This window comes from Andrographis paniculata, unplaced genomic scaffold, assembly GCF_009805555.1.
Source record: "Andrographis paniculata isolate CXL003 unplaced genomic scaffold, ASM980555v1 Contig79END, whole genome shotgun sequence".
Lineage (NCBI taxonomy): Eukaryota > Viridiplantae > Streptophyta > Magnoliopsida > Lamiales > Acanthaceae > Andrographis > Andrographis paniculata.
Genome location: NW_026137616.1, coordinates 3,919,919 through 3,934,997, shown reverse-complemented (window position 1 = coordinate 3,934,997; position 15,079 = coordinate 3,919,919). Strand labels below are relative to the sequence as shown.

At 33.6% G+C, this 15,079-nt stretch overlaps 1 protein-coding gene across 5 annotated transcripts; it reads right to left on the bottom strand.

The window, feature by feature from the left end:
• Window positions 1–9,298: 9,298 nt before the first annotated feature.
• Window positions 9,299–12,924, bottom strand: LOC127240257 (uncharacterized). 5 transcript variants are annotated; one of them, XM_051258822.1, is made up of 11 exons: window positions 12,833–12,892; window positions 12,621–12,655; window positions 12,411–12,537; window positions 11,542–11,700; window positions 11,326–11,385; window positions 10,622–10,720; window positions 10,263–10,355; window positions 9,868–10,011; window positions 9,645–9,752; window positions 9,513–9,564; window positions 9,299–9,424 (listed from the first exon to the last, which is right to left on the bottom strand). In XM_051258822.1, the coding sequence occupies exons 3-11, from the start codon at window positions 12,507–12,509 to the stop codon at window positions 9,390–9,392; spliced, it is 849 nt and encodes a 282-aa protein (XP_051114779.1). In that variant the 5' UTR covers window positions 12,510–12,537; window positions 12,621–12,655; window positions 12,833–12,892; the 3' UTR covers window positions 9,299–9,389. The 5 variants fall into 5 exon arrangements, with proteins under 5 accessions (XP_051114779.1, XP_051114778.1, XP_051114780.1 ...); XM_051258821.1 differs by lacking the exon at window positions 12,621–12,655 and having other exon boundaries at window positions 12,833–12,924; XM_051258823.1 differs by lacking the exon at window positions 12,621–12,655 and having other exon boundaries at window positions 12,411–12,532; window positions 12,833–12,886.
• Between the last annotated feature and the right edge of the window lie 2,155 nt (window positions 12,925–15,079).

Sequence of the window (15,079 nt, the reverse complement as noted above, 5' to 3'; positions counted from 1 at the left end):
TCCCTCTCAATTATTGATTCAATACTTTTATGATGGTTTGTCATTGATGGACAGGAACATTATCGATGCTGCAAGTGGTGGAACTTTAGTAAATAAGACGCCGGCACAATCTTGGGATCTTATTGGGAGGATGGCTAAAAACACGCAGCAATTTGGTTCGAGGGATGTTGGACAGACGAGTGGAAACAGTAACGACCACTCTATTCAATCGATGCAGCAACAACGTTCTGAGTTGACGAGCTTTGTTTGCAAGATGGTCTTGGAAAAATCTAACTCGAGTGCCAGGTCAAACGTGTGAAATATGCACAAGTGCAGACCACCCTACGGATGCATGTCTGACTCTCCAAGTAGGCTATGCAGTGGATGTAAATGCTACAAACTATGGTGTTAATGGACCTCCAGTGTACAACCCGTACTCCAACACCTACAATCCAGGCTGGAGAGATCATCCGAACGCACAGCAGAGTAATGCTCTTCACCTATTCGGAGCTACGCAGCAGTTACAACAACCTTGCTTCTATGAGAAACAATTAGCCCAAGCATCCACAAGCAACTCCACTCCGTCTTTGGAAGACTTGGTGAAGTCTATGGCTACCACTATCCTGCAGTTCCAACAAGAGACGAAAAAGTTCCAACAAGAGATGAGATCGACAGTTGAGAAAGTACAAGGTCAGATCAATCAAGTGTCAGAGAAGGTATGACAACTACGTGAAAAAGGAAAGTGGCCCGCTCAGCCTGAGCCAAATCCAGCAAATTTCAGCGCCATCACTATCGGAAGTGGCGCGATGATTGAATGTTCTTCCCGGCCTAATCCAATAATACGGGTGCTATAACCCTTTGTAGCGGAAAGGAATTGGAAGGTCCACCTCCTATCTCAAAGAAACAAAATGAGGATTATATTGAGATGAAGATTGAAAAAGAAGCTGAACCTCATGAAAAGGTACCTCCTAACTCTGTTCCTCATACTGACGCTAAATCAGCTCATTTTCCTGACAGGTTGAAGAAACCACAAAAGGCAAACAAACGAAAAGAGATGATGATGATATTCAAGAAGGTGGAACTTAATATCTCGCTCTTGAAAGCTATCAACCAAATCCTCAAGTATGCAAAATTTTTGAAAGAACTGTGCACCAATAAGAGAAAATTGCGAGGGGGTGAGTACATTATAGTGGGTGAGAACGTTTCTGCTGTTCTCAAAAGGAAGGTACCACCTAAAACAAGTGATCCAGATATGTTTTCTATCCCTTGTAAGATTGAAAAAAATGAGATGACTAAGGCTATGCTAGATCTAGGAGCTGCTATTAATGTCATGCCACGATCAATATATGACTCTTTAAATCTAGGGCCTCTAAAAGAAACAAGAATTATTATTCAACTTGCTGATCGAACCAATGCTTATCCTGATGGTATGATAGAAGATGTACTAGTTCAAGTGAATGAATTAATTTTTCCTGATGATCTTTATATTATGAATATGCATGATGCACATTACTTTAATCCACCGTCTATTTTGTTAGGAAAACCTTTTATGTGCATTGTAAGAGCAAAGATGGATGTTAAAAAGGGCACACTCAACTTGGAATTTGATGGAGAAGAATTTCATTTCAATATTTTTAATCTCATCAAATGTCATGTTGAATCTGAATCATTATATGCAATTAATGTTATTAATTTTGTGGTGTAGGAAACTTATGAAGTTGGTAATGAGAATAAACGAAGAACTGTGTTGACAAAATAATTAGAGAAAATACCAACTGGAGAGAGTAAGAGAAGAAAAAAGATTGTCAAAAAGTTGAGATGGATTCCCAAGGGATCACCATTGCTGGCAACGAAAAAGTGTCATAAGGAGAATAAAAATTTTAAGCCCCAAAAAAAAAAGTGTGTGGCTAATAGACATTGCTTCAAATCATACCACGAGGGACCTTCATTTGATCCTATAAAGTCGGCATTTGTTGCCGATTTTAATGTTCAGAACTAATGCGAGACGAAGTCTAGCTCAAAGAATATAAAGAAAAGAACTTTTTGGGAGACAACCCAAATTATTTAATTGCTTTCTTTAATTTTATTTATTTTTATTGTTTAATTGCTAATAACACTTTTGATGTTTTTGTTTGGTTTGGCGCAGGTCTTTGGAAAATAATTGCTGATTTTTGGCGAAGGCGTGATCAACTTTTCCCAAAAAAAAAAAAAAAAATCAGACCAAGAGGTGACTTTTAGTCATAGTCATGACTAATTGACACATCACATTCTAATTTTTTTTACTCAATATTTCTATACCCTCAAATTTATAGAATGATAGATAGTATTTAGCCATGACCATGACTAATACTCCCCTATCACACTGCATTCCTCTTCCCTTTCCTATCCAATTTTAACCCTAAATCCCCAAAATAAACAAATAAATAAAACCCTAATCTCTCTCCCTTTTTCTCTCTCTTCTCCCCCATCATCGCGATTCCCTCCATTCTTTTCCTACCAAATCGCCACGACCCTCCTCGTATTTATTTCTTCCTTTTCTTTTTCTTTTTCTTCTTATTTTTCCTCTTTCTTCCTCTTCCCCTTCTCCAATCATCCGTCTGTTCCCTCTGCATCGATCTCCGCCGCGCCGGAACATCTTCTGTTTTGCCCAGACGACGATCGCCCTCCACCTTACCTTCCACCGCGTCTCCCTCCTCTTCTTCTTTTGGCATTCGACTACGGGTGCAATGAACCGGCTGAGACAGCCACCAGGAACCTCCGCCTAGCGTCCCCGGCGACTCCACGCCGCCGTAAATTCCACGACAGCGCCGCCACCTTCTGCACTCTTCCACCACCCCAGCAGTTCGATGTCACCCTTGCTGCACCATTGCTCTTCTATCCGCCGGTATCGTTCTCCCATCTCCGGTATTGGTATTCAGTAGTATCTCTCGATTCCTCTATTTTTACTACTTTCAATTTTAAATTTTTGGGACAATATGTTGAGATAAAGCGATTTATGTTCTGAATTTGCCAATTGAGAACTTCTGTGACATGTAACTAGGAATTTGGTGTGGCTTTGAATTCGATTTTTATTAGCAGTGATAATGTTGTGGCATGTTAGTCTCAATTGATAGTCTGAATTGCACATTGAACTCGTTTGGTTGACTCAAAGGTTGTATTTGTCTCTGTGATTCTTGGAGTTCTATGTTTCGATTTTGGACAGTTAAATATTGCATTGACTTGATTATAACTATAGTGTGGCTGAAATTTGGGCTCCCTATTTGTTAAATCTTGATTTGGTTCTTTGCTATGATCTTTTATTATCAAGCGTTCTTTTTGGATACTTTGTTGCGCTTGGCTACTTAATTTTTGTAGAGAACTCATGAGACACTTCAAGCCACCCTAAAAATGGCGTATGCGCAACTCTAAAGGCATTAGCAAGCAAAGCAACAGTTCGCAACTACTCCACCCCCTACGACTCTAGGGAAGTCCCCCTCTTCTTCTATTGCTTTCTTTATATTGAGGACAATGCATACTTTAGGTATGGGGAGAGTTATGCAAATTTTTGGGCAAAATTTTCTTTTTTTTTGCTAGATTTTATGCCCGATTTGCTGTATTTTCGCATAATTTTTTAGATTTGTCTGAAGTGAGTCAAAGGTGATTTGTGTGATAGGTTAGTTTGGCATGACTAATGACATTTGATTGGTGATATGTTGAGTCAAGTCGACACTTGAACGCTGTGAGAATTTGAGCCTATGTTCCAAAAGTTACATTAGAAAATAAATTGTATATATTCAAGCTTTTGGAAATTTCTTTCATGTGTGATTTGTAGTGCTCAATTAGATGACCTAAAACTTGAGTGATTATGGATGTTGAATTTGCAAATCGAGTCTTGTGTTTTGAAAATGATAAGGGCATTAGGTAACCCATTAAGCCTTTCTTTATTACCCAACACAATATATTCCCCTAGTTAGCCCATTTGAGCCTTCTTAGCCTATTTTTCTTTTATAATAACCTTTCTTTTAGCTTTATACCCTTCTTTTAATTAAGCATTCTCTGATTTGAACCCTATGTTAGAGAAAATTACTTTAAGTTCATGTTGTGATGCACTTTATTTCTTCGGCACTAGTTAGAAACGAAATTTGTGTACGAATAAGTCATAGTATACATATATATAAAGACAAAAGCCAAAAAAATCAAAAAAATCAAAAAATCAAAAAAAAAAACAAAAAAAAACAACAAAAAAAAAAAAAAGAAAAAAAGAAAAAGAAACAAAAAATAATAAATAAATAAATAATTACCTTGATAAAGTATTATTATATAATTACATTATTGAACTTTTGGTAGTGAATAAAGTAAGAATTTCATTGTTTATGCCGATTTGTTCTTCATGTGCTAGCATCGTGTTCTTATTGTATTCTTTTCTGACATTTTTAGCCGTTGTTTATCCTTGTTTTCCTACCCCTGACCATAAGTCCCACTACAACCCTTATTGAAAGTCCCTTTGATTATTTATGTTAGATTTGAATATTTAAGTAAGGGAGATTTGATTTTTACTCAAGCCTATATGATAATTTTTTGTTGCACTACCTGAGTGTTGAGCCAATTATACACTTGATTCCTTCAGAGAGCATGTTCGAATACACTTTATCTTGTGAGGTTGACTTGGCTTGATGTGTTGGATTTCGGATTGAATTGGTTGTGTTGGATTCTCTTGTCATGTTGAGTTGCCTGCAATTTCTTTGGTTTATTTCGAATCTATGCTTGAGGGCAAACATGATCTAGGTGTGGGGAGAATTGATAGTTAGAAATTGCATGCGTTAAATGTTTATATTATATGCGATATTTGATTGATCTTGATTGGAATCTACCTAATTTATATGCATATTATTTATTTGTTGTGTGCAGAGGGCAAATATCAAATTTGGTGTAATTAGCAGAAAAAGTAAAGAAAAATTCAGATTTGCACCATCTAGTTAGTCATGGCCATGACTAACTATAACCTCATGACATGAGAATTTAATTAAACGCCCAAAAGTCCAGCTACAAAATAATTAGGGCAAAAATTAAATAAAATGGGAGGATCACGTGCAGAAAAAAGACAGAACGGCCAGAAGCAGATACGCACAAGAGCAGGAGACTGACAGACTCATAGATCGCGCATGAGCAAATCGACAGAGAAGATTTCCCCTCCCACTATGATTTTATCTTTCTCTTTTGTTCTTTGTTATTTGATTATAGAGTAGATATTTTTCTGGTTTGAAGGGTGATAATGTTTTGGTTCTTTCGTTTTGGAGATTCTTAATTTTCTTTATAAAAGTTCTTTTTTATCAATATTTGTCTAATTTTGAGAATAAAGTTTGTGATTGTTAGATTGATTGAATATTTTGGTACCGATATTTGAACTAATATGATAATCTAAAGTCAATTTAGGTAGGATATCTATAATTGTATTCGCACTTAAATAGGTGACAACCGGGTTGCATAGTTCCTTCCCGGGGGTTAGAAAATTAAATCTAATTGCTTATCTTAGGTAGTAATTGTTTTGAATTGGATTTTTCTATATTAGAATGCGATTAGACAATATTTCTTATGGGCCCATCTATGTTTATTTGCTTAATTAGGAGTAGTCAACGGTCGTACCTTAATTACCTACACTGTAAGGAGAAATTGATTGTCAGAGTTTATTGATAACTATAACTAATTTATTGATACTTTAATAAGAATTAACGTTATTGAATTAATGATAAAACACAAGTGTCATAACTGCATCATCCTTTGAGCCAGACATCCCTTGATAGCTAGTTCCCTGTTAATTTAATTGCTTTGTTATTTTGTCTTCATTAGATAATAAAAGAAAATTCCCCATTTTTTATTTACTACATTAAAACGCGAAAGAGTAAATCACACAATTCCTGTTGAGACAATCCCTTCCCCTGTATTACATTAAATTGTGATCACGGAATTGGTGAAATATTTGATTGACCGCGAGACCGGTCACTCGAGGTACTTGAGAAAGTTGATTTTTTTTGTTTTTTTTTTTTTTATTTGTCTTTGTTGTTGTGACGCTCTACTTACATGAGATCTTTTACATCACTGAAAATTGAGGAATATTTCCACATGTATGCTATGTTCGAGCGCCGTTTAGACTCGCCGCCATTACCTCTTCCAATGTAGGTGGAGCACGGATATTTGGGCTTGATGTGCTATTCAAGCCCTTCCTACAACAACGGAGCTATCAGATCCTAAAAGTCTCAAGAAGTGGATCATACAAAATAAAATTGCCCGACCAACTATGATGTGGTTTATTTGGCAAATTACGAATGAGTTCATTTGTAGATATAAACCTCCTCCTGCGGCGGAGACTAATACAAAAAGCATTTTTCACTGTAAATTTTCAGCAAGTTGAACTTTTCATATTTGAGTTCGGCTTATTAAGGATTCGATGTCGACTCGTGTTTGTTCGTTAAGATATACGAATTGAATTTTTTGTTTGAACTCCGACTCATTTAGCAAATTTTAGTTCGTGTTCGGCTCAACTTGGCTCATTATTAAAAAAAAAAAATTATTTAATTTTTTCAAATTCAAATTCATTTAATTATATTTATAAAAATATATACTTATTATCTATAAAAATATTAATTTATTTTTTTAAATAGTATTGTTGAATGTTCACGAACAAACTCTAGCTTGTTTGTGAACATATCGAGTTAAAATTTACGTTCATATTTGACTTGTTTAATTTAACGAACGAACTCTTAGGTCATATCCAACTTATACACTCTATTTATACATTTTAACTCCAAATATGCAGTTGGTACAGTATTTTTACTCAAACTATAACTCTATTTTTCACTAATATTCTTCAAATATTTTATTTTTCCTATTATTTTAAACAACTTTTTATATTTATAATTTAAATTAATTTATTAAAAAATCTAGAAAATTAAAAAATAAATTTAACAATTAAAATGAAAAAAAAATTAAAATTAAAAAAAAAAAATAGAAAGGCAATGACCATTTTTTGGCGTTGCTACAGTGCAACGCCAAATGGTGCAGGATTGAGCGTCAGTTGGAAGTAACCGATGCCAAATAATGGCGCTGGCCATATCTGGACAGCTCTTGAAGGCCATATTAGGCTTTGAACTAACTTATTTCATTTATGAGGTTGTGCTGGCAAAGTCGATTATCTTGTCAACCATCTCTTTGTATCAAAGAGGTATTTCATTTAGCTTGAAGCAAGTCTTTTTAGTGTGCCCTTTCTTTTTGCAATGTTCACAAATAGAGTTTTTCTTTTCTATCTGCAATATTTTCTTATCAATAAGCCTTTTATTTTGTGTTCTTTTATTGTCTATAGGAATGCATTATGCTTTGCAGCAATATAAATCTCTTTATGCTATTCGACTTGGATGATTATGAAGTAAGCTTTGCTTATACTTGGTAATGGATCCATTATTAGAATTTGTTCTTAGCAGCCTCGTACGTTTCATTTAATCCAGTGAGGAATTGGATCAGAAGATCCCTTTCTTGCCTCTCCAACATCTTACTATTTGTCTTACAGGTGCACTTTAGCGGTGGATCAATTGTGAGTAGCTCCTCCTCCCACAGCTCATGCAATTTGGTAACATAGGTGGCAATGAAGTCATCCCTTGTTTTAAGGAACCAATAGACCTTTTGAGTTGATAAATGAAATAGTCATTTGATTGTTTGTATTTTTCTTAGGCTCTCAAATAAGGATTTGACACCTGGGTAAAAATAAAGGCTCCTTGTAACTCAAGTATGGTGGAGTTGATGAGCCAAGCTCTGATTAAGACATCAATTTCAAGAGGTCTCGATTGTTTGTTTGTGAAAAATCCATTCTTGCCTTTGGCAACAAGGGCGTTCCACACCTCGTGACTCCAGCTGAAATAGTTTGTCCCATTGAGAGAAACATAAGATAAAGTCAAATTTGGTTGATCTCTACTTCCAATCAGCAAGGCTTTAGGCAAGATAGGTGTTTGGTTGGCAATGGTTTGAGCAACAATTCTAGCAGTTGCTTCGGCAGCAATCTGTGCTACATCATCTGTTCTAGATGTGGCTGAAAAGATATGGCTATTGGCATCATACATTTGAGGAGTAGCTCAGCTGTGCTCTAATATCATGAAGAAAAACAGCGCACTTAGATGTAATAGCAAGGTAAAATTATGTATATTGAATCAATTAATTGTTACATAGATTATACACTTGATTCTAACAAATTTTGCGAAACATGGTCGTACATATTCAAGACAATTCTGAGTGATTGGGCTGGATTGTGATTGCATTGGTTGATCAAATTATTTGCTCGTCAAGGTGGAGCTCAATCAATTATGTATTCATCTTCTTTTTCTATTAAAACTCAGCACAACAGAATCGAAGAGGAATAAATGGAGAATGTGAAGAGGAAAAATGAACATAAGGAAAAAATGTTTAGAAATTAACATGGACGAAGACATTGTTGTTCCGACTCAAATGAACTCATTTCTATTTGAAGCTTATACTCCCTCTGCATATAAGAGTCAAATTAACTTTTTGCGTCATTATACTTAACATAAAAAATACTCTTATATTTGTATAATTTTTTGTACAAATATTCTTCTATTAGTATTATAAGACACTCGTGAAAATATTTTTGCAATTTTTCTTAATTTATACTACGTTTTGATATAATAATTAATATTTAAATATCAACAAACAAAAAATAAATAGAACCCTTAAAGCTAGACGGAAGTAGTATTTGTTATTCACAACCAACAAAATTTATATGGACTCCCGAAGTCCGACTCCAATTTTAATCCACGCCAACTCCTTAATCTAATTTTACGATTCTAACTTTTCTTTTTCTCTAAAAATATCAAATTAAATACATATTTTTTATTTATTATACTAAAATTTATTCAAAATATAGTATCAATATTCATATCACATCAAATAACTATTTCAATTCAAAATTTTAATATTCAAAACCAAAATAAAAAACCAAAATAGTAAACCCACAAAATTTTAATGTTCTAATATTCGAAGCCAAACCAAAAACCTAAGTAAACACACCCACGTCACATATCACTTATGGACTCGTAGTCCCAGGACCTGCCGAGAATCGTCAGTTCCACAATCATATCAAAACCCTTACCCTTTTAAAAGCATTTTTTCTTTCGAAAAATGATTTTCTTTACAAAGAAAATAAAAATAAAAAATGCAAACAGAAACCCCTTTGGCTGTAGGGTAAATTAATAAATAAAATACACACGGGCATATGATTTATAGCCTTTTTACAATACAACAGAAAATTATAGCAAATTATACATTTTTCTCAACTAGGTTTTCTTTTTTTTTTTTTTTTTTTTTTTACCAAATGAAGCTGCAATCGATCATAGTGTACTCCATGATTCTTCAAAACAGCAAGCTATACTTCATTTCACGTCACATTCCACTTGAATCTCACCATCTGTGACAAATATTATGACTCATAATTCAAAGAGGAAGATTGCTATGAACCAAAAGGAAAGGAAAGACAAGAAAAGAACTCTACTTACTCCTTAGGTGTATTCCGAGGTTCGCTTGGGCGTCGGCTTCGGTGTTGTATTCCTGAGAAGGCATTTGGAACATGATCATTATATGTAATGCTTCAGATATACGTGAGAAATTGATTCCATTTTCCAACTTACCCTTTCGACATGACAAATCTGGAAAGATACAAACTGATCTTTGAGCTCTTTAGCCACTTTACACAATTCAGTCATGTTTTGTGTTTTGGTTTTCCATAAACCTTGAACCTTTAGAGCACAGGCATTGTGTAAAGTAATTGTATCGAGGATAGTAAAAATTTGTTGAGTGAAAAAGTGATGCACTGCTTGAAAAAGACTATGCTTGGTTTATATAATAAATTACCTGCATGCAGACGAGTTTAGAGTCTCCTTGAATTCGTATATGTTTAAACCCTTTTGAAAGAGCATATTTTAATCCTAGAATTGCACCTCGGTACTCTGCAACGTTGTTGGTAGCAATGCCCACGCCTTCTCGCAATCGGAAAACCTATCGAGTGTAGGAAACAATATTAGATAGGCTTTTCACTTTCAAGAGAATCGTCAAGAACCAAACGAAACAGTTTCTAAGGGTTTAAAAATTGCAAATAGACCCGTCTATTTTTCGGGGCAAGAGCCCAATAAAGATAAAAAAATGTCAAACAGAAACTATAGTTGACAGTACTGAGTGTTCTGTGTTTGATTGAGAGAAAATAAAAACCGAAACCATAAAGAGGTTGATATCAAGGCAAGCAAACTTACCATGCTTCCATCGGCTGTGCGTAGCACAGCTCCAGCACCAGCTTGTCCAGGGTTTCCTTTTGAAGCACCATCGAACTCAACAATACATGAAGTCTGTAAATGAATGGGAAAATAAGATAATGTAGGAGTAGGAACACCTTTTCATATTAGCATATCTACAAGTATAGCAATGTGGGAAGATATGAAGTTATAACTAATTGAAGGAAAGAAATAAGAACTAAAATACATAGGCCTACTGAAGAATAAGGGAAGAATAAACACTACTTCAAGATAGGAAGCATGAATTAATTGACGCGAGATCTTATCCTATATAAACAAACGACATATTTTAGAGAGAGAGAAAAGAGAAAGCAACTTACGCAATAGGAAGAAATTGGTGGACCTTGAAGGAAATTATCTAATTTGGCATGCTTCACTTGAGGATTTGCTGCAAATGAAGCTGATCCAACTACGTCCTGCTGAGAAATCGATAGATAATAAGACAAAGGAAAATAAGAACTGTTTGTCGTACATAGTTCTCCACCAGCACTGGAATTCAAACACTAGCATTTTAAACAAAATTACCCCTATATTAAACAATTCCCCACCTAAAGCTTCCACATCATCACATGTGGGCACAAGGACTTTTTTCAAACTCTTAAGGGTGTGTTCTTTTGTGTGTTTGTTCTTGTTTTGTATTTTCTGCTTTGATGTTTTTAGATGACAATAGCTGTTGGATGTATTGTTTTGTGTGAAACATGGGTATTGGATATCGAATTTTGGAAAGAAAATGATAGACTAATAGTATATATATATACACATAGACAAAAGAACATTCCCTAAATTTTCCATATTAGTCACTGTCATAGGACAGTTATAATATCAACTAATGTTTTGGTTTTCATTAAATCATGGGGGTGGGGTGGGGAATGCCCGCGCATAAAAGACATGACAAGTAGTAAACCTTTTGAGAATACAAGGAAGCGTCAAAGGTACTACTTCTGCTCGAGTAGGGTAATAAATGTGTGGGCGTGGTCACCAATGATACAAGTTGCAACTAAAAGTAAGTCAATCGGAAACTTACATGTGGCCTTTTATCTGAATGATTTTTGCCAGATGATTTATCCTTCACTGAATTCGGTTCCTGAAAAAAAATAAAAATAAAAAGAAAAAAGAAAAAACACGTCACCCCTGTGCTAAATATTGCCACTTACAATCATTACATGGCAACGACATAGAATTAAATGATGTGAAAGATTCAAAATCTTTTAATTTTTAAAGATAACGGACAGAACCTAACCCGATAAGGACAAATACTAAGTTGCCCAAAAAGATCATCATGCAAGTCACTGGTGTCAATTGAATAAATAGCATTCTTGAGCCCGTGAGACGAGAGATACTCCTCAGCTTCTTTGGACAAGCCATACCCCTTGAAGACACTTAAAGAAGGATCATTGATCTACAAAGAAAAAGTGTTTCAACAAATCACCTCACATAAGTTATCTGCAAATGTAAAGACTTTTACAACCTAATAACGACTGGAATAATTTGTAATAATGAATCCAAGAACTCCAGTGAGCATAATCGAGCTATTTCTAAGTCTAATATAAGAAACAGAAGTAATTGGCTCAAAATATATTGATAATTATTTTTGTTTAAACAATCTTCTCAATTTTCCATGTCCTAAAATTGAATTTTCGCATATTCAATGCCGGTCCGACCGGCATACCTATATTACAAGATTTTAAATCAATCACCATCTTAATAGAAACTAACAATCACAGCCTTTTATTTTGTATCTCTTACCTATATACACTTCATTTATTGCATAAAAAGATTTAGATTCAAAGCCCCCCACGTCTTCGACGTCATATGGGCGAGCATACCCTTTTTAATCTCTTACATGTAGGCACAAGCATAACTAACTACACGCCAAGACTATCATTCAAGCAATGAGTAAAATAGAACTAAATTAAGGGAACATATAAACCATACTTGTATAGAAACTTAATTAACGAAACTATTACACATATTTTAAGAAAATAAATAGAACTTTAACACAATTGCATTAGGGATAGCTTCACCGAAATGAGGAAAATATTTGAAACAGAGATCGTCTAAAGAAACAAAGGATTAAGGGACAGAAAACAACAACGAAGAGAAATTTACAGAAGATCGAAGAACGGATTGAAGATCATTTATGCTTTTATAGACTCCAACATTATTCCCCTTCCGTACAACAAAAAAAGCATCCTTTTCAGCCGCCATACGCTATTCGCTCTCAGGAACTTCTATTCTGCAACAGCAGCAGCAGCACAAACAAATAAACTAAAACAGTAGCAGAATTCAAAATCAGAACCAAAGGCAATAAACACTTACGAATACGAGAAAGTAGAAACCCTAACCAACACCACCTAACAAAATTGGGAATGAGTTACAAAACCCCGATTCTCTTTTCATTAATTCAAAAAGAAAACAATCAAAATCGAAGGTCACTTCACAAATTGTAGCCGCTAATTACGAAATTGAACAAACGAAGAAATGAGAAATCAAAACCAAAGAACACAGACGAAATGACGAGATATTTTCACCTCCGGATTCAGCAAAGCTTCAAGCAAAAAGACCGATTGTTGTACAAACTTCACAACTGGAGATTGCCCACCAAACAATTCGTGGATGTCTCACATTATATGAACATATGGGCCTGTTGGCGGGAAATCTTTAATGCTATATTATATGGTCCAATTGTAGCCCGGCCCATTAATAAAGAAAGCTAATATAATTTTGTGGGCCTACTTTAGCTGAGCCTATATACAAATAAAGCCCTAAATGCGCGAACACCTGCTGCAATCTCAAAAATTGTTAGTTAAATCCGATCTGGCTGGCCTAAATATACGTTTAACAATTAACATTTAGGATACGTTAGAATAATAAAAAATTGAATTTGAACAATTGTTTGATGTTATATAAATAGAAATTTATATAATTTTTTTAATATAAAATAAATTTATAATATAATATAAAAAAATATAATAATTTAATATAATATTATTTTAAGAAAAAATAAATTTAAATAGTAAAAATCCTCGTGTGCTCAGCTCCCTCAACCGTAGCAAGTAATGGGTCCTAAAGCTTCTTTGACGGTACATGTTGATATATATATAAATAATATAAAATAAAATAAAAGAAGAAAATCAGTATAACAAGTTTTTTTTTTCTTTTAGTTTTTTTCTTATTATTGCTTGAGTTTGAATTTTTCCATATAAATTCTGATCTAAATAGTATTATAATGGAATATTTTATAAGATGAATCATGTATTTTATTAAAAATTGTATAAAATAAATAATACTTATTAATTTTGGTTGGAACCAAAATCAAACAAATATGAAATTTGAACGCTTTACTTTTTAAATTTGTATTTTGAACTATCGAGGTAAGTCAAGTTGAAAGTCGGACCGAATTAATAATTTCTGTGTGCTGCATTTATCTACTATAAATATGAGTTCTTTGATGCTTCTACGTGTGTTTGTTTGGGGGTTTGGATTTTGGATTGGGATTTGAATAGTAAAAATTTTGAATTTGAATAGTTGTATGATGTGATATAAATAGGGTTTGATGTGATGTTTTGAATATAAAATTGATTTTTAGTATAATATAAAAAATGAAAAATAGGTGTTTGATTTGATGTTTTTGGGGGGAAAAAATTGGATGAATAGTGGAAATCCTCCAAAATCCTTCAAACAAACACAACTAAGTAATTGTATTGAATATTTGAATTTATATAAAAAAATTTGTTGGGCATGATATTATAAAAGTAAAATTTGAAATGTGTTAAGATTTTATTTTTATTTTTTTATGACGTGAGAACCCGCAGCCGCTTTCTGAAAGTGCGCACTGAGTAAACCCCCGGCCAAACTTAATAATTAGGTATCATTATAGAATAATGCCATGTAGCAAATTGGATGACTAATCATTTTCTTAATTGCCTATATGTCGGCTCTCTCTCTATCTCTTCTCTATCTCTCTTTACATATAAGTATATTACATATACATTATATATCTATTAAATTGTGTGTTTAACTTACCCACACGTTACATGCATACACATATATTAATATTTTATTTTATTTATTTGTTATATATTTTATAATACGATATCAACACGAGACTTTGCCAATGAAGTACTAATGTAAAAATAGCGTATTTTTTTTATGTTTTTTTTAAGTTATTTAAATAGGTTGCAAAATTTGTATTCCAAGAAGAAGAAAAAAATATCTCAAAATTTTGCCCAAATACAATAAAAAAATATCAAAGTGCTGCCGAAATTCTGCAAAAATTTTGAGGTATTTATTCAATTAACTTTTTCAATACAATTATTACTAACATAAATTTGCAATTTTCCACCAGCTTTTATAGAAAAAATGACACTAAAAGATGTCAATATTTAATAAACGAATTTATCTGAAAATAATGCATGTGATGTTGATATTTTTATTAGCACACAATGATATGTGTGATTTTTTATGATGTACACAGAAGGTACATATTTTGATAACCATGAAGGTTATATTTTGAAAATCCCTAATGATGTATATTGAAAACCCTGAAGATTCATATTTTAAAACCTCTAATGGTGTATATTGAGATGCATATTAAGCATCCTGAATGTGCATATTGCGAAATTTCTGATGAAGAAATATGAATACTGAATACGCTATAATGAATAATATGGAAGACAATTCATGTCTCATTGATAGTGCATCAACGCATACTATTATGAAATATAAGAAATATTTCACCAATATGAAGTTGGAAAAATTGAGGTGAATACTATAAG

Coding starts and splice junctions, on each gene's coding strand:
- LOC127240257 (XM_051258821.1), bottom strand. CDS start 12,509: ATGGCGGCTGAAAAGGATGCTTTTTTTGTTGTACGGAAGGGGAATAAT. Junction 11,701..12,410: donor AATCCGTTCTTCGATCTTCT/GTAAATTTCTCT, acceptor TTTTCTTTGTAG/ATCAATGATCCTTCTTTAAG. Junction 9,753..9,867: donor CTAAACTCGTCTGCATGCAG/GTAATTTATTAT, acceptor TGTGCTCTAAAG/GTTCAAGGTTTATGGAAAAC.